At 36.1% G+C, this 19,248-nt stretch overlaps 2 protein-coding genes across 3 annotated transcripts; both read left to right on the plus strand.

Annotated features, from left to right (window-relative positions):
* Positions 1–1,525: 1,525 nt before the first annotated feature.
* LOC116143413 (zinc finger CCCH domain-containing protein 53) lies at positions 1,526–6,219 on the plus strand. Of its 2 annotated transcripts, none has more exons than XM_031428865.1 (10): positions 1,526–1,979; positions 2,362–3,605; positions 3,688–3,882; positions 3,975–4,154; positions 4,271–4,356; positions 4,443–4,703; positions 4,805–4,958; positions 5,035–5,241; positions 5,343–5,429; positions 5,552–6,219. In XM_031428865.1, exons 2-9 carry the CDS (start codon positions 2,593–2,595, stop codon positions 5,413–5,415), a joined length of 2,169 nt encoding a protein of 722 aa, XP_031284725.1. In that variant the 5' UTR covers positions 1,526–1,979; positions 2,362–2,592; the 3' UTR covers positions 5,416–5,429; positions 5,552–6,219. The 2 variants fall into 2 exon arrangements, with proteins under 2 accessions (XP_031284725.1, XP_031284724.1); XM_031428864.1 differs by having other exon boundaries at positions 1,527–1,979; positions 3,975–4,160.
* A 4,076-nt stretch (positions 6,220–10,295) lies between these two features.
* Positions 10,296–16,150, plus strand: LOC116143578 (calcium-transporting ATPase 4, plasma membrane-type-like). The gene is made up of 7 exons (XM_031429033.1): positions 10,296–10,602; positions 12,669–12,723; positions 12,819–14,758; positions 14,856–15,014; positions 15,108–15,279; positions 15,360–15,658; positions 15,744–16,150. Exons 1-7 carry the CDS (start codon positions 10,429–10,431, stop codon positions 16,056–16,058), a joined length of 3,114 nt encoding a protein of 1,037 aa, XP_031284893.1. The 5' UTR covers positions 10,296–10,428; the 3' UTR covers positions 16,059–16,150.
* Positions 16,151–19,248: the final 3,098 nt, after the last annotated feature.

Genomic DNA, 19,248 nt, shown 5'->3' on the forward strand with positions numbered 1-19,248 from the left:
GATGAGATATTGATGATATTATAAATAAATAAATAAATAAATATTAAGATTATTTAATTTTAATATTACTCTTAACTTTGTTGGTGGGGCTTAAAAAATAATAAGAAATTTATAAAGTCAAATGTTTAAGGGTATTTTTGTCATTCCCCCTAAATTATTTGATCCGATGTGCCATTGCTAATCACTTAACTTTATAGTTTCTTCTATTGCCATTTACATTAGTAATGATAGTGAGAGAAGAACAACTTTGATAATTGATATCTTATCTATCACAAAGGATGTATATATATCCATACATGCATTTAGAAAGAGAAAATTAATTGATGTTGTTTCATACTTTCTAGAGTGAAGAGAAAGTTGATAGAGATTTAATTAAGTTCAATAATAATCTTTAATATGGGTCAGTTAATAAGATTGATATATAATATCTCTTTTAACTGCTTGTCTCATGGCCGAATGAGAAGACTTTAGCTAATTTGGTAAAGTGATCATCTATCACATCTGTAACTTATTTGGCTCGTTGACTTATAGGATATTTTAGTTAAGATGCGTGTAAATTGATTTGGACATTTCGGTTATATAAAAAAAAGAAAAAAAAAATTGACCCTTTATCAAATTATTGTATGTAATTGTAGCTAGCTAGCATTGCTCAAAAGAAAAATGATGTTTCCCACATCCCATGTGGAAAAGCTCTATTTTTTCCCTACCTCTCTCATGAATGCCAAAACTTTTGAAGCTCACTTTACTAGCTTTTCACAAGAAGTTGAAAGTTGAATTTATTCCTCTTTTTCTTTGTTGATAATGTTATACAACGGAACCCAAGCTAGTTTATAAACATGAAAAATCAAGAGAGAAAAAAAGGTAAAAGAAAGTGTATTTTCATCATATATAAATGAAAACTATAATGAGTTGGGGTATCAAATAGAGAGAGAAAAGAAAGAAAGAGATTGAGGTATGATTTATTTGTTGCTGTGGGGTATCTTATAAAGACAAATGATAAAAAGGATATGTATAAAAAAAACCATACTCCCCCATACAAATCCCAACACCTTTTGTTATTTTCTTACTACCCATCAAAGGAACAACCTCCTTTGCCTTTCTTTTTTCCATTTATTAATTAGATACATATCTAATTATACTATCATAATCATCACCACTCTTATTTATTTATGCCAACAATGGTAACACACAGAGAGAGAGATTCTCTAAATAATATAATGTTGGTGGGGACATGACAACAAATGCCCCTCAAAAATGATGTGCTTAATTAGAGAGACCCCTTTTTCTTATTATTATTTTGAGAGAGAAAATTGATTGGAGAGGCATTGACTGGCCCCTCCAAAGGCAGAACCAGATGAATTCATAAGGCACATTTGAACACATACCCAATTGGAGAGGGTTTTGATTTGGGGCCCGAAGGTTGAAAGGTTGGTGCGTGTAATGCACTAGTTGAAGCAGCATGTGGAAGTAAGTGGAAAGGAAATGGAGTTGCATTTAAGCTACTGGCTTTTGTAATAAACAGAGAAGAGTAATAGTTTGTCAGGGGTTAAGAGCAAGAGAACGTGCAGTATTTGAAGGGCACATAGATCTGGATCCACTCAAAACTCCCCAACTCCCCACACTCTCCTCACTGCCACTCCGACCACTCTTTGTGTTTTCTTTTTCTTTTTTTATAAATTCAAGAAGAGAGAGAGAGAGAGAGAGGAGAGAGAGGGAGGGGTAATAAAAGAGTCTAGGGAGGGAGAGATATCCAGCTTTGACTGTCCACTCTTTACTCAGAGCCCAAAATACACAGTAGTAGCAGCTGCAACAATTGATGGTTCTTCAGCTGTAGTTCTGCTACCATCTGCTACTTGGTAGCCTCGACAGGAGGCGGTGGTTTCGCTATTATAGTAAAAAAAAAATCAAAGATAGAAGAAAGGAACAACTGAAGCTAAAGGGGTCTTTTTTTTCTAATATGTGATATATCTCTCATTTTGGTAAGCCGTACTAACATACCCAGAACTGGGTTTCAATTTTAATTTGGAAGTTAAACTTGAGAAAGAGCAGGAGCTTAAAAGTGATTTTATTTGTTTTTTTATGTTACTATTTCTTCTCTTATTAGTTATTACTGCAACGTTTCTGCTATTGCTCGTGTTTGCTTTATAAAGAAATTTTCAAGTTTCAACTGCTAGCTACCATGGTTTTCTTTTCCTTTTAACAAAGGCAACTCTCAGCGTCATCCTCTCTTAGTTTTTCCAAGATTTTTTTCTTCTTTTAATCACCACACGAGAATACTATCTGTTCTTTCTCTTTTCTTACCTTCTCTTTTTTTTTTTTTTTTTTTTTTAAAATTCACCTTTCTTTTCTTGGGTTTTGCAGGATTAGAAGAGAAAAAGGGACACTATTTGTGCTCACTCATCATAGAGAAAGTTTGGTAGGTAGGGTTTGTTTGTTGAGAAAGAAGTTTTACTTGTAAAGAGAGACCTTACTTACTATAACCCTTAGCTCCTCACTCACTCTCATAAATCCAGAAACTTGTACTTAGCCACACAACATTTGAAGAGTGGGGGTAGTTGGTGTGAAAATCTACTCCCAACCCATCAGCTAACCATGGACGGTTACGAAGCAACACGAATTGTTTTCTCAAGAATCCAAAACTTAGACCCTGAAAATGCCTCCAAAATCATGGGTCTACTTCTCATTCAAGATCATGGCGAGAAAGAAATGATTAGATTAGCTTTTGGCCCTGAAGCTCTTGTCCACTCACTCATACTTAAAGCCAGGAAAGAACTTGGTCTTCCTTCTAACTCTCCAAACTCACCTTCAACTCCATCTTCTCCATCTCCTTTTATACCCAACAAACCAGTTAACATTTCTAGACAAAACTCTTCTTCTTCTCGTCTTCTAGCAAACACTCTCCCACCTCTCACCATACCAAACCCTGCTTCTTCTTCTTCTTCAGGTGCTACCTCTTGTTGGAGTGCTTTACCTCATGATCTTCCCAACCCTGATGACTTAATTACTCCAAACACTAGTAGTAAAATGAATTCTTCAGCTTTACCTTTCTATGCTAATGGAGGAGGCTCCAACGATATCATCGATGAAATTCAACTCCATGACCACCTTTCGTTTCTCAATGATAACACACCAAATCTTGGTAACAAAAACCAAGACTTGTTTTACCCACAACTTGACTTGTCATCTAGCCCACCAAACGGTGACTCAATGCTTTTCCCTTCTTACTGGGGAGGCAGCTCAGTTCATAGAAGAAGCTGTTCAGTCAGTGATGTGTTGGGGTCAGCTGAGGATTTAAACTCAGGGTTTGGGTGGAGGCCATGTTTGTATTATGCTAGAGGGTACTGCAAAAATGGAAGTAGTTGCAGATTTATTCATGGGGATTCAGGTGCTATGATGAGTTCAGATGGTGCGCCGTTAGTGGGTTCACCTAGCAAGATTGAGACCATGGACCAGTGCCATGAGATTCTTAGATCTAAGTCTGCAGCTCAAGTTCAGCAACAAAGACTAGCTGCCGCTTCGCAGCTTATGGGTGGTTCTTCTTCTTTTCCTTACTCCCCAAAAAGCGTGAACATGTTTCTTCAGCCGCAACAAAATGATACCCAGAGGTGAAAGCAGAGTCCTTCTGGTAGTGTTCGTTACACTGTTCAACGAGTTAATTAACCAAAGTTTCTTATTTCTATGATGTAGGGCTGCGGCTGCTTTGATGATGAATGAAGATATGCACAAATTTGGCCGATCTCGGCTCGAAAGGAACGATTTTTCGAGGAACGAGTTTTCGATAAACGGTGGTTCAAGTATGGTGAATCCAGCGTCAAGACAGATCTACTTGACTTTTCCAGCTGATAGCACATTTAGAGAGGAAGATGTCTCAAGTTACTTCAGGTTTGGTTTAGTATTTAGCTTTAGTTTGTTAGTTTTCTGCAAACTTTGAAGAACTTTTAGGCTGAAGTTATTTGGTTCATTTGTTTTTGAAGCAATTATGGGCCGGTGCAAGATGTGAGGATTCCATACCAGCAGAAGAGGATGTTTGGATTTGTTACTTTTGTTTTTCCGGAGACTGTGAAGATTATTCTTGCCAAGGGGAACCCTCATTTTGTTTGTGATGCACGGGTGCTTGTTAAGCCATACAAGGAGAAAGGCAAAGTTCCAGACAAGTACAGGCACTCTCTCTTTTCTTTCACTCTCTACCTTCAACTCTAAATCGCATTATTTTACTGGTTGCTATTGATTATTTTTGGGTAACAATAGTCTTCTTTTGTTATTTTTGCAGGAAGCAACAGCAACAAGTTGAGAGAGGAGAGTTCTCTCCATGTGGTACCCCAACTGGCCTTGATTCAAGGGACCCTTTTGATCTTGGTAATTTCAAACCCAAATCTTCGTTTCTTTTTCTCATCAATTTTTTTTTTTTTTTTCCTCATCTGACACTTTTTTTAACTTTGTAGGGGCAAGAATGTTCTACAATAACACTCAGGACATGCTATGGAGGAGGAAAATGGAAGAGCAAGCTGATTTGCAGCAAGCTCTTGAGCTTCAAAGTAGAAGATTAATGGGCCTGCAACTTCTTGACGTTAAGAATAAGCATCACCATCACAGGGCTCTTTCCACTGGCAGTCCTATTCCATCCCCAACTCAGTCTCCAAATCTTTTCAATCAAAATCTTGTTTTCCCTCCATTCCAGAGCAGCAGCTCAGAACTTCACCCAGGTAATATTCCCTTAAAAAATATCACTGTATCTCATATTTTCTGTTAGAAATTCATCGGTTTAAGAAATTGAGACTTTGGATTTTTTTTTTTTTAATTGCAGAAAATTGTTCAAGTCCTTTGCCAACTATTTCTGTGAACCCTTTCTCTCAGAAGCAAGCAACAAATGGTTCCATTGGCAAAGAAACGGCCAGCAGTGAAGAGAACAGTAGTGGAAAGGAGAGCTCCAATAGTGAAGATGGTGATGTGCTAGAAAGGTAAAAATCTTTTACCTTTCAAATTAGGTAAATAATTTGTTTCATGATAATTGTTTTCACCAATTGATGATTACAGTTTGGAGCACAATCTCCCTGATAGTCCCTTTGCATCTCCAACTAAAGGCTGTTCAGAGTACATGTTAGCTTTCTCCAGTGTTGCCAATGGAGCTGAAAAGGATGATTCATCTGCTGCTAACAATAATTTGGTCACTTCAAACTTAATTCCTGCTAATGGTTCACTAGACATGGCATCTTTCAAATCCTTTAACTGTCAAATTCCCAGGTTAAAAAATAAAAATAAAAATAAAAACTATTAATCATCATATCATAATTGATTTTTGTAATTTCTTTTTCTTTAATTCAATTCCTTGTGATCAAATTCAGGTTTTCTTCTGGCCATGGAGCTATAGGCATGTATACTGGGACCGGCGGGCCGACTTGCCCGGTTGGAATTTAGCTTCCTTTGCTTAGGTAAATGCTCAACTTTGGATTCTCTTGTGTAAATTTGTAATCTTCACAATGATACAAAATTTGTTGATGTATGGTATTGAAGTTGGTTGGTTTGTTCTGGTTGTTTTATCTTGGTGTTACAGGAAGATTCAGGAGTAGAACCAAACAACCTACTTACATCAGAGATCCGTAGAAAACCACCATCGCCTCTATAAACACAAATCATCGTCATCATCGTCATCTCCATCCGCCATCCGTTGATACAATACTACTTACTACCATACAAAATGCATACGTAAAAGGCTGTGAAGGAAGTGGGTCAGCCATTCCTTTCTTTGTTGTAATATTTTTGTCTTTCAATTCAGTAGTTGAAAAGTTGGACCACAGATTAAAGAAAGAAAAAAAAAAAAGAAAGAAAGAACCGAAAGAAAAAAGAAAAGATAGAAAAGATCCCATCACAGTCAATCTGTAGTTGTAACTTCTGTGAACAGTAATTTCTTCTTTTTTTTTTTTACCACTCCTGGTTTCCCTAGAAGGAACAGAGAAAAGAACCCTTTGTTTAGGTTTTTAGTTTGTTAGTCTGTGTTTTTAGGGGTATAATCAAAATCTTTTGTACAGCAGAAGCCAGAAGCAGAGGCCAGCAGAATCCAAAGGTAAAAGCACAGTATAACTAGGAAGCCTGTTTTCTACCCATAAAGGGTAATATTTTCTTTTCTGTTTTGTTGGCTTGGATGGGAAAAAGAAAGGGAAGGTAATTGTCCATTTCAGTTTATGTATAAGAAAGAAGTAGATCCACTATTATTATTATTAATTATTATTATTATTATGTGTTGTTGTAATACCCTTTTACATGTTATCATCAGAAGACACACAAAAATCAGCAATGAAACAGCAAAACAATCATCTTTCCATAATCTCTGAAACAAAATTTGTTCTTTCTTTGTCTCTTTCAAAGACTCTGGTATGTTTTTGTTGTAAAATTAATAATAATAATAATAATAATGATGCAAGAGGAGGAAGAGGAAGTGAGGAAGAAGGGCCCCAAGAAGGCACACAGTCACATGGGTGGGTAATGGGTTTGCACTTGCAGTTGGGGTCCTACTTGAAAGAACCAAAAAAAAAAAAAAAAAGAGATAAGAAAATCGATGAAAATTGCCAGGTTGTTTGTAGGTCCGAATTCCCATGTGAGTGATGCCACTTTCTTCCTTTCTTCTTTTACTTTCTCATAACGAGGCTATTCGGTGACAGCAAAGGGCACCTTCACATTCACATTTTTCAAAACCCAATTCAGTGATTGTGATTGTGATTGTGATTGTGATTGTGATGCCGTATGACAAAAGTTCACAGTTGCAGTGCAGGCCAGGAATCTATTGGGTTCTGTGCATTCTCTTCTCTCTCTCTCTCTCTCTTTTTACTTTTAAACTTCTTTTAACAGTGGCTGCCTTTGGGTTCTGTAAAAACCTTGAAGAAAGAGAGATGAAGTGCAAAGCCGTCGTGTGGTTTAATGAAGAACACGTAGGGCCTTTAAAGTGATGAAATTTTCAACCAAGTGGTTGAGTATTATTTGAAGTTCTTGAAAAAGGAATATCCATGGTTATTATGATTAATCATTGTTTAATCTTATAGTCCCCATCTCATTAGACTTTGGACTTTGTTTCTTCCCACTAACAAATCTTTTATTATTATCATCAGAAATTATATACTTGCCCACGATTCTTCCGCAAAGTTCCATATTCTAAGAGCAATCATCCTTAATTTCCATTGCTTTCTGGCGGTTCGGCGGCTTTGTTTATTTCTGTTTCTCATCAAGTGAAAGATGTGGAAAGAGTAATTATTGAAATTTGTAAGATTTTTGTGGTCAATTGACTTTACTTACCTGGGTTTCTTCGAATCTACGGCTTCGTCTTGGTTTTCGGCTGATTGTAGATGGTTACGTCAGTTTGCACATCGACTAATCTGTTAAGAATCAAAAGTTAATGATTGGATAAACTCTCTAATAATTATATCTGTTAGCAATTAAAGGGAATCAAACTCAAGACCTTTTGAATAATACATCCAAAAACCTTCATCGTCTCCCTCGCCCACCCAGAGGTGGTTCGACGGCTTTGTTTATCCGTGTTTCTTATCAAGTGAAAGATGTGGAAGAGTAATTATTGAAATTTGTAATATTTTTGTAGTCAATTGACTTTACTTATCTGGGTTTCTTTGAATCCACGACTTCTTTTTTTTCGGCTGATTGGATATAGTTAGGTCAGTTTGGGCACTTTGACTAATCCCTTGAGACCTTAAAGTTAATGACGAGATAAACCCTCTAATGGTCATATCTGTTAGCAATTGAAGGGAATCGAACTCAAGACCTCTTAAATAATATACCCGAAAGCCTCCGTTGCCCCCCTTCAGCCACCTAGATCTATGCTTATTTTCAACTCTCATAAGCATTTTGTCACTTAATCAACATTCGTGAATGAGAAACCATTGATCGAACTACCAAGTCGGTAAAATTGGATGCTATTATATTTATATAGTTTTTTATTGGTTAAGTACACAAGTTGAAGATAAGCGAACTTGAACCGATGACGCCCAAGTTATGCATTGGAATGAAAAATAATTTAAAAAAGGAAGACCGAGGATGTAGAAGATCATAACATCAGTGATTTGATAATGCTTTATCCCTAAATGTCCGATCAAATTTTCTGGGTTTTCAATAGATATTTATAAGCTCAAAATCAAATTAACAAATATGTAAATGACAAAAACAAGGAAGATACATATGTACCTTAACTGGCATGTTCTTATGCATGTGATTTTTTTTACACGCCATGTGACTGCACGTGATATCTTTCATCTATGCTTTGATCTCGGCCTTTATAAAAGTATACAATTGTTAAATTAGTTAATTAATTAATAATTTCAACTAATTTTGCTACTATTTATTGTCACACCTAATTCTTTCTTTTTGAGATGTGACCATCTGCATCTTTTGGGCCTTTTATGGGCTTAATTTTACCAAGATGGGCCGAGTTGAAATCCAAATTGAGTTATGGGCCGAGTTGAATCCAAATGTGGTTAGGTATTAATGGGCCGAGTTGAAATCCAAATGGAGTTATGGGCTTTGAGCACAAACCTGGGTATGGGCTACGTTAGACTTGGGCTTAATGTTCTTAGAAACCCAAGATGCCAATAAAATTCTCACCATAAGGTTTGACCTGAGTACCTCAACCGCCTTGGTTAGTCTGATGGTAAAAAAGTAAAAAGAAGTTTCATGAGCTCATGAGTTTGAGTCCCCATAGACCCTAATAGGGGTAAGTCCCCACAGACCCTAATAGGGATTATCACTGAGAGGATTACCCGGTCGTCAACTTTAAAGCCCAAAATGATTAGTTGAGGTACGTGTGAAATGGCTCGGAACCTGTCACCAAAAAGGAAAAAGACCTAAGTGCCTTGACTATTTGAAAGTAAAACTTAGTTCCTTATCAGTTAACAATAATTTAATATATTTTTCTCAAAAAGTCTAAATCACTCAGTAATCTTATCTTATATAACCGACATTAAAAATTAATAAAATTATAAAAAAGAAAATACTTAATTTAAGAGTTGATTATAATTTATAGAAATGAGCGTATTAGTTTGCCCATTTGAATTTATTAATGAAATTTAGAAAATAGAAAAAATTAAATAAATAAATAAAAAAATAAAAGGTGACATATTTTGTAAAAATATTAAAATTTTCATATGAGTCATTACTCATTTGGGTCATTAATTATAAATAAAAAAAAAAAGTAAACATTGGACACCGTTATGTAAGTGATCAATAATTTTTGTTCTTGTTTAATGACACATTTATTAAGACTTTAATTTTGCTTTAAATGTTGTTTCTTCTGTTTTTTCCTTTTTTTTATTAATTTGTTTCAATAATTGAGCTATAATAGATATATATGCTTTCCATCTTTTCGTGGAGAAATTAAGGCTATAATTAATAAACATAATTATTTCCCCGTTTAAATTGGGGTTTTCCCTTTAATTTAATACCTATTTACATAACTTTTGGACGAGATTAAAACGTTTGGAATCAAACTAAAACTAACAACACAAATACCGCAATAAGTAAAGAGAAAGAAACACGTGAGATTTCCAATAGAGTAAATGTTATTGAAATATTTTTCTCACCTCTATCTTTATAATTAATGTATTTAGTATGATTTTTTATATCAGTTATACAAGAGAATAACGTATTTAGATCCTAGGTTTTATAAGAGAAACCTAAAACTATTAGGATTCGTAAATATTCCTTAAAGAATACTACAAAGGCTATTCATGGCATTAACCCAAACCCTATTTGGACCCGTGCACGTCGCCCCTTATAAGTGAACCCCTTAACAATATGATCATCTAGTTTTTTAATTTGATTCTTGATTATTGTCCATATTTGACATTGGATTTGAATATTTGAGTAATACTATATTAACAACCTTTTCTCACAACCCTGATGTGATAACTCGCAATTAGTCAGCTCGTAATTAATTAGTAAGACGCATGTGAACCGAACAATTACGAGTTACTTCATCAAGATTTGAAAGATGATTATTGGTGTAATATTACTTCTTTACGAATCTTTGAAACAATATAGATATGGCCAAATATCACTTGGTATATTATGGAATATATCTTGTCAACTTCCAAATTCAAAATTATGAATAAAAAATTTACAGTTTGATTATACGATAAATTGGGTTAGATTAATTTTATTTTATTGATTAAATAAGGAATAATACTAAATGTGACATAAATAAAGGGATTATTTTATGAAAAAAAGAAAAGTCAGAGTTTGTGTATGTATATATACATATGGTCTCCTGCTTGCGCATATCAGAATGCGGTATTCTCTCAATGCTTCCCGCCATCGTCGGTTATAGATTTTGAACGTTTCTTTTTCATTGATGAAAACCTGAACCTAACCTAAGTGTTTTGTTTTCAATAATACTACGCTAGTTTAGTTTAGGTGTTGTGAATCATAATAATCATGGAAAACTACTTGAAGAAGAATTTCGAAGTGGAAGCCAAGAACCCCTCAGAGGAAGCTTTGAGGAGATGGAGGAATGCCGTTCGTGTTGTCAAGAATCCTCGTCGCCGCTTTCGCATGGTGGCTGATCTTGCAAAGCGTGCTGAAGCTGAAACTAAGCGTAAAAAGATCCAGGTTGTTATATATATCTTTTGCCTTAATAATTTGCTACCTACATCTCCCTTATATATATGTGTGTGTGTGTTTTTCCGTGTTCATCTGGTTAAATAGGTAGATCTATCTCAAGAATCCTTGATAATTTTAACAGCATATTCTTAATATGGAAAGTTTAGCTGTAACAGTTTCAAATATTTTCTTAATAACCAAACAGAATCACCTTTTCTTTTGTTATGCATATGTCTGGTTAAATAGGTAGATCTATCTCAAGAATCCTTGATAATTTTAACAGCATATTCTTAATATGGAAAGTTTAGCTGTAACAGTTTCAAATATTTTCTTAATAACCAAACAGAATCACCTTTTCTTTTGTTATGCATATGTCTGGTTAAATAGGTAGATCTATCTCAAGAATCCTTGATAATTTTAACAGCATATTCTTAATATGGAAAGTTTAGCTGTAACAGTTTCAAATATTTTCTTAATAACCAAACAGAATCACCTTTTCTTTTGTTATGCATATGTCTGGTTAAATAGGTAGATCTATCTCAAGAATCCTTGATAATTTTAACAGCATATTCTTAATATGGAAAGTTTAGCTGTAACAGTTTCAAATATTTTCTTAATAACCAAACAGAATCACCTTTTCTTTTGTTATGCATATGTGTCTGAGCTTATAGTTTCATCATTGAGTAAATCTGATTTGGTTTATTCGTTAATATAATGAATTTTGTTGAATCGCCGGTTACACATTACTGTAACGCGTATAATGTGAAATAAGTTGGAGATTTTCTTCTGTGGTCGGCTAAAAGGGTTGAATTTGTTAGATTGAGTACATCACATGCATGCTTTCAAAATTTTCACAAGGCGGCCATTAATGCGTTCTCATCTTCATTAGAAAGTTCAGCGGTTCTTTCATGTGATTAGCCTTTTCGCTCGGCTGCTTCAAATCAACCCTTTCTTATTTATGGCAAGATATTGGCCACGATTTTACTATAGTGCTTAGAGAGTTACGCTATTTTCATGGAGAGAGGTCTTTAAACAGTTAAAATCGAATTTTAAATCTTCAAGTTTGAAACTGCATGCATGTTGAATATGAATATTCTGGCCGCCTGACAAGTTGAACAAGTCCTGTGCTTGAAGAAGAATTGTATGCCTTCTAAATTTTTGGACTTGTTGAATGATTCTGATACCTTTCTTAGTTAAAGTTATATACTTTTTCATCTCAATACCAAGAAGAAGATAAATGTAAAGAGTAGAAAGGTGCAAATAAAGTAGAAGCCTTTAAATATTCGATTCTCTTTTTATCTTCAATTCCATTATACTAGAGAAGGGATATTAAGTTAATTTAATTAAGTTATTGGTATACCCATTGATGACTAATTTTTTTTTCTTAGCTTCAATAATTCTGGCTGTCTACTAATATAATGGGAATAAAAAAAGCAAAGAAATATGAAAGAATATCTACATATTTCTTTTTAATCATCTACACCCATTTACTTGTTTGAATATTATTCATATTGAATGTTGGCAGCCCACTTTTGAGCTGTGTGTTTGACATCTCTTAAGGTACTATTCAACTTAACAAAAAAAGCAGCAACCAAATTGTAAAATGATGACTATGCTGTATTCAATCCTTATCTATTTGCACACAGAAGAACTGTTGGAGCTAATAAAATGGATAATTTGGAAGCAGATTGTGTTGTGATTGTTATGAATAATTTAAGATTCAACCCAGTTGTATGTTTTTCAGATAATCCTGTTCAGAGAACCAAGAAAACATATTTTTTAGAGTACTGTACATAATTTTATGACTGTTCATCAATCCAGAAGATCAAACAATACTTTTCATTTCCAGTAGTAAGCTTTCTGGCATTCATCCACATGGATTTTATTTGAACAACAGGCTTAATTTGGTGCACTAGAAAAAAAATTGTGTGTTATTTATAAGTATACAACACTACATTGGACATGTATTGAGATTTTCATTACAGAAATGATCTGTCAGCTTTAGAGTATTCATATATTGCTTAATGTTTTCCTGGAGTTCCTATCCTTATTGTGCTCTTACCTTTTTTGGCCAGGAAAAGTTAAGGGTAGCTCTTTTTGTGCAAAAAGCTGCATTGCACTTCATTGATGGTATGGTCTCAAGTCTCAATTAAATAATTAAAAGCTAATAACTCATCAAAGTCCTTGATTCTGTTCTAATTATAATATAATTTTATCTGATACAGCTGGTACTCGAGTTGAGTACAAGCTCTCCCAACATGTCCTGGAAGCCGGCTACGGCATTGAGCCTGATGAACTAGAATCCATTGCTCGATCTGACAAGAAGGCCTTGGAAGAGCATGGAGGAGTTGAAGGATTAGCAAGAGAAGTCTCTGTATCTTTGAAGGATGGCATTGCCTCAAGTGAAATAGCTAATAGACAAAACATATATGGGATCAACAAATATGCTGAGAAACATTCTAAAGGGTTTTTTATGTTCTTCTGGGATGCCTTCCATGACTTGACTCTTGTTATTCTCATGATATGTGCTGCAGTCTCCATGGGTGTTGGTATCGCCACCGAAGGCTGGCCTGATGGATTGTATGATGGATTAGGTATAATTCTGAGTATTTTCCTAGTTGTAATGGTTACTGCTTTTAGTGACTACAAACAATCCTTGCAATTCAAGGCGTTGGATAAAGAGAAAAAAAATATAATTGTTCAGGTGACTAGAGATGGATTCAGACAGAAAATTTCAATCTATGATTTGGTTGTTGGAGATGTAGTTCACTTATCAATTGGTGACCAGGTTCCAGCAGATGGTGTACTTATATCAGGTTATAACCTAACAATTGATGAATCAAGCTTGTCTGGCGAGCCTGAACCGGTTCATGTAAACCAACAGAGGCCTTTTCTATTATCAGGGACTAAAGTTCAGGATGGTTCAGGTAAGATGTTGGTGACTGCTGTGGGAATGAGAACTGAATGGGGAAGATTGATGGTTACACTGAGTGAAGGGGGTGAAGATGAGACACCATTACAAGTGAAGCTTAATGGGGTCGCTACCATTATTGGGAAGATTGGTTTGGCTTTTGCTGTGATGACATTTTTGGTTTTGACTGCAAGATTTTTAGTAGAGAAGGCATTTCATGATGACATAAAACACTGGTCTTCGGATGATGCATTGAAACTTCTAAATTACTTTGCCATTGCAGTGACCATAATTGTAGTTGCAGTTCCTGAAGGACTACCATTGGCAGTAACATTAAGTCTTGCCTTTGCAATGAAGAAATTGATGAATGATAAAGCACTAGTGAGACACCTCTCAGCGTGCGAAACAATGGGGTCTTCCAGTTGCATTTGCACTGATAAAACAGGTACATTGACTACAAATCACATGGTGGTGAACAGAATATGGATATGCAATGAAACTAAAATAATAAAGAGAGATGAAAATGAAAAATCTCTCAAGTCCTCAATCTCAGAAGTAGTATATAACATCCTTTTGCAGTCCATATTTCAGAACACTGGCTCGGAAGTAGTTAAAGGAAAAGATGGAAAGCCAAACATTTTAGGCTCTCCAACTGAGAGGGCGATATTAGAATATGGATTGCTTTTAGGGGGTGATTACAAAATCCATAGGCAAGAATCAGCAATAGTGAAAGTTGAACCTTTCAATTCAGTCAAGAAAAAGATGTCTGTTCTAGTCTCTCTTCCTGACAATGGGGGGTTTCGCGCATTTTGCAAGGGTGCATCTGAAATAGTTTTAAAAATGTGTGACAAGATTGTTAATGCAGATGGGGAAGTTGTGCCTCTCTCAGAAGATCAAAGAAAAAACATGACTAATGTTATCAATAGTTTTGCCTCTCAAGCTCTGAGAACTCTATGCTTGGCATACAAGGATATAAAAGACAAGTCCAATGTAGATGGCATTCCCGATAATGAATACGCACTAATAGCTGTTGTTGGAATAAAGGACCCGGTTCGCCCTGGGGTGAAGGAAGCTGTTAAATCTTGTTTAGCTGCTGGGATTACTGTGAGAATGGTCACTGGTGATAACATTTTTACTGCCAAAGCCATAGCTGAAGAATGTGGCATCTTGACACATGATGGTTTGGCTATTGAAGGACCTGATTTTCGTGCAAAGAGTCCACAGCAGATGCAGGAGATAATCCCAAAACTACAGGTGAACTAGATCCTAACTTTCTAAGGTCCTGCTACATAGAGAATTTAAATGTAGTTTTTTCATTTTCTCACTTCTAATTCTCTAGCTATGTGCGTAGGTTATGGCTCGATCATCGCCTACAGACAAACACACATTAGTTACTCAGTTGAGGAGTGTGTTCCATGAAGTTGTGGCAGTGACTGGTGATGGAACCAATGATGCTCCTGCTTTACATGAGGCTGACATTGGACTTGCTATGGGCATAGCAGGCACAGAGGTTTGTCACTTACCTCTTTTATGAGATCAGACGATGATCACCCATGATTTCTCTATTGCACCATCAATGGCTTAGCAACTTTCTCCTCTGTAGGTTGCAAAAGAAAATGCTGATGTAATCATCATGGATGACAACTTCAACACTATAGTCAATGTTGCTAGATGGGGTCGTTCAGTTTATATCAACATTCAGAAGTTTGTTCAGTTCCAGTTAACAGTTAATGTTGTTGCTCTCACTATCAATTTCGTCTCTGCATGTATCACTGGTAATGAGCCCTAACCTTTTGGTGTTTGATAATTGAGAGGACTATTAATTGTAACTCTGTGAACGAAATTTTACATTCAGGCTCTGCCCCTCTTACTGCTGTTCAATTGCTGTGGGTGAACATGATCATGGACACTCTTGGTGCATTGGCTCTTGCTACAGAACCTCCAAATGATGCTCTCATGAAAAGACCCCCAGTTGGGAGAAGTGAAAATTTCATCACCTTGACCATGTGGAGGAATATCATTGGCCAGAGCATTTATCAGATTCTAGTCCTTGGAGTTCTAACTTTCTATGGAAAACATATCTTGGGACTCTCAGGTTCAGAAGCTACTTTAACTCTCAACACATTCATATTCAACACCTTTGTGTTTTGCCAGGTACTGCTTCTCCATTCCAGCTTATTCTGGGGTAATCTTTTCAATTACATGCACATTATTAATGATGGTGTATACACATGCTTAGGTATTCAACGAAATAAACAGCCGAGACATGGAGAAGATAAACATTTTCAGGGGGATTTTTGATAGCTGGGTGTTCGTACTCGTGATGGTGGTTACAGTAGGTTTCCAGATCATAATAGTTGAATTACTGGGCACATTTGCAGAAACAACACCTCTAAACTGGAAGTTATGGTTGGCCAGTGTTGTTATTGGAGCTGTAAGTTTGCTTGTTGCTGTTGTTCTTAAGTGGATTCCGGTCGAAACAATTGAGCAATCAGTGAAAGACAAGCACCACGATGGTTATGAACCACTCCCCAGAGGCCCAGAGCTTGCATGAGGAAACTGGGTTGATTTATGGAGGACCTGAAGTACATGTTCCAGGGCAGCAATTTCAACCTGGTTACAAATTTTGACACCTTGATTCTCGAGGCTGATATAATAATTTAGTTCTAAACTTGAGCTACCTGGTGATAGAATTAAGATCTCGTNTTTCTTCTACATGGAGGACGACCTTTGCTACGAGCTGCCTGTGGACTAATGATTAGGGTATTCCCCTCTTTAAGAGAACTGTCCCCATCTTGACTAGTCAAACCGGTTCTAGAAGAGATGTTCACTGTTGTACCAACCCCTCCCTCACTTTCCTTTTGCTCTAACTGTTTACTCATGTCAACCATAAACTCCGTCATCATATTATAATCGTCCTCATTGTTTGATGCCAGATCCGCTACTGTCAGCATTAAATTAGACAACTTATCAAAACGTTGTCCTTCAATGTTGGTGGTCCACCTATTATAACTGACCTTAATTTTCGTATGACATCTGTTCACATTTTTCCTCTAACGCCGTAAAATGTACTTTTCCAGAACGTGTGAAACCCTTTTATGAATCAACACCATAATGGCATGTCTGCATAAAATCCCCCTAAACTCAAACAAATGACAAGTACAACGAATATCACAAGAACTTTCATTAAAGTATACTACATGAGGAACACAGAGACTATTATCTCCAAACCAAACATCTTCCCAAACTTGAAACTCCTCGCATGAATCACATTTTTTCAGAAAAGATAACTCACAATAAATCTTCCTTTGGATGACTGTTCACTCACACTGGACGCCCATCCATCAAATATCAGGTCGTTCCATATGCGAGGGAACGGCCGTCCATATAATTGGACGCCCGTCCCTATTAAAATAAAATAAAAAGTTTGTAAAAGTTTAAGGACACTGTCCATCCATTATTTGGACGAGCGTCCATAATATGGATGGGCGTTCCATATGCGAGGGACGGCTGTCCATATAATATGGACGCCCGTCCCATATTAAATAAAATAAAAAGTTTGTCAGTTTATGGGACGCCGTCCTCCATTATGGACGACTGTCCATTATTTTGGACGGCTCCATATTATATGGACGCCCGTCCCTATTAAATAATAAAAAATTTCAAAGCTTAGGGACGGCTGTCCATCCATTATGGACCCCGCCGTCCATTAATTTTGGACGGGCGTCCACAAATAATGCACGCCTGTCCTTCACACCCAAATATGAAACAACAAAATTTCCATGGGGAGACGCCCGTCCACCAATTGTGAGCCGTCCCTTAATTTTGGACCGCGGCGTCCGTAATTTTTGGCACGCCAGTCCAGTAATTCTTAAAAAAATTAGTTTTTAAACACTGGACCATCGTCCCTATCTTGGACACTCATATAGTGTGTACGCCGTCCATAATTGTGACGGGCTCCATACTGAAGGGACCCCTCATTCGTTATGATGGCCGTCCATAAGGTTGGACGGTCGCCTTTGTAAAGGACGGCCTGCCACCCTTATGGCGGCCGTCCATACTGTTATTAAAATTAAAAAAAAAAAATTCGCGTTTTAGGTTAAAACATTTGGGGACGTTCAAAATTTTTTACAACCCAGGCAGCCATTCCCACTCTCTCGTCTTCCATCTGCGTTTACTGCTTCTTCTTCATCTTCGCGGTGTTTTTCTCTGGACTCCTGTTCTGTCGCTTCTTCTTCGTCTTGGTAATTCACACTTTCCTTTTTCAAGTTTTTTTTTAATTTTTTTTTTTGGTTGGTGAATGTGTTGAATGGAGTTGAGTTGATAAGATAAATCCAGTCAATTTGGTGGGACTGGTTTGTGTGATTATGAATAGAAGTGTTCTGCTATTGATAAAGATAAATGAAGTTTATTTTACATGCTGGTTTGTGTAAACTCACCGTGAAAGAAAAATTGGTTTTAGGTGTATTATGTTAAATTGATTTTAAGCACAATTTAGACAAACTTTGATTCGAACAAAGGCTAGAATAGCACGTATATGGAAACAGCCATAGACTTCCAGTATCCGTGCTTCAATGTTGTGATTTCTCATTTCCTTTCTATGAAAATAATCATAGATAAGTGTGGCACCATTCATTTCTTGCGGTTCTTGTGAGTTTTGCCGAGCTTTAATGTACATTGGTGAGAATGGTTTAATTTGTTAGGTCAACCTGATGGATAATTGAGTATGTGTTTTGGGTTTTTGTTTTAAGTTGTAGCGGAGAATGTTTGCTTGATTATTGGTGGATGTATATATGTGAGTTCTGGTGATATTTGAGCTACATTGGTGAGAAGATTTTGCTTTTGTGAGGTTGTTAGATGGTGTAATGAAGCTGTCCTTTTGTTGGTGTATTGAATTCATAATGCTGATTGTTTGATGAGCAATTGTTTTACGTTTGATGTCTATCATACGGGTATGAATGCCACAAACAGCATCACACAAAAGGGGAAATTGCAGCTGGCAGGATCTTTAGTAAATAAACACTTCTGGAAAAAAACAAACTTACCTTTTGTTGTCAATAGCAGTTGAATCTATGTCCTGTCTAAACTCTCATTTGATGCACAAGAGAGAATTAGCATACTATCGTCAGCTTTTGAAATGCCTTTTTTTGCTTTTTTGATTAGTCCATCTAAATTCATGTAGGTCGATTTTTTTATAGGGATACCCCTTTTGTTTTGTTTCCTCCCAAAAATGCGCATTGCATCCCCTTGAATTTCCCTTGCCTACACATCTCATTGATCTACATGAAACTGATGACTAGTTGAAAAATTGAGACTATTGAAACTACATGTTAGCTTCAATATTCTGGCTGCATGTATACCCCTTTATGAATCAAATCCCTCATAAGTCTCATGCATTCACCACACTCGCCCCTGTACCATGTTAAACTGCATGTTATCACCCTTGATGACAATTTTTTCTTCTTAGCTTCAATAATTCTGGCTGCTACTAATATATGGGAATAAAAAAGTAAGAGATATGAAAGAATATCTACATATCAAAAATCATCTAAACCTATCTAACTTTGATATTTCATATTGCTTTATTGTTTTATTCTAGCAAGTGGAAATGTTGGTAGCCCACTTTTGAGCTGTGTGTTTGACATCTCTTAAGGTACTATTCAACTTAACAAAAAAATCAACCACCAATTGTAAAGATGAATATACGTATTCACTCTTATCTATTGGCACACAGAATACATGTC

Source organism: Pistacia vera, unplaced genomic scaffold (genome assembly GCF_008641045.1).
Source record: "Pistacia vera cultivar Batoury unplaced genomic scaffold, PisVer_v2 Contig430, whole genome shotgun sequence".
Lineage (NCBI taxonomy): Eukaryota > Viridiplantae > Streptophyta > Magnoliopsida > Sapindales > Anacardiaceae > Pistacia > Pistacia vera.

Excerpts from the sequence above, each read along its gene's own strand:
- LOC116143578 (XM_031429033.1), top strand. The coding sequence starts at position 10,429 with ATGGAAAACTACTTGAAGAAGAATTTCGAAGTGGAAGCCAAGAACCCC. Across the intron at positions 12,724-12,818 it reads TGCATTGCACTTCATTGATG|CTGGTACTCGAGTTGAGTAC; the intron begins GTATGGTCTCAA and ends TATCTGATACAG. Across the intron at positions 15,659-15,743 it reads ACACCTTTGTGTTTTGCCAG|GTATTCAACGAAATAAACAG; the intron begins GTACTGCTTCTC and ends ACACATGCTTAG.
- LOC116143413 (XM_031428864.1), top strand. The coding sequence starts at position 2,593 with ATGGACGGTTACGAAGCAACACGAATTGTTTTCTCAAGAATCCAAAAC. Across the intron at positions 3,606-3,687 it reads CAACAAAATGATACCCAGAG|GGCTGCGGCTGCTTTGATGA; the intron begins GTGAAAGCAGAG and ends TCTATGATGTAG. Across the intron at positions 4,959-5,034 it reads GATGGTGATGTGCTAGAAAG|TTTGGAGCACAATCTCCCTG; the intron begins GTAAAAATCTTT and ends TGATGATTACAG.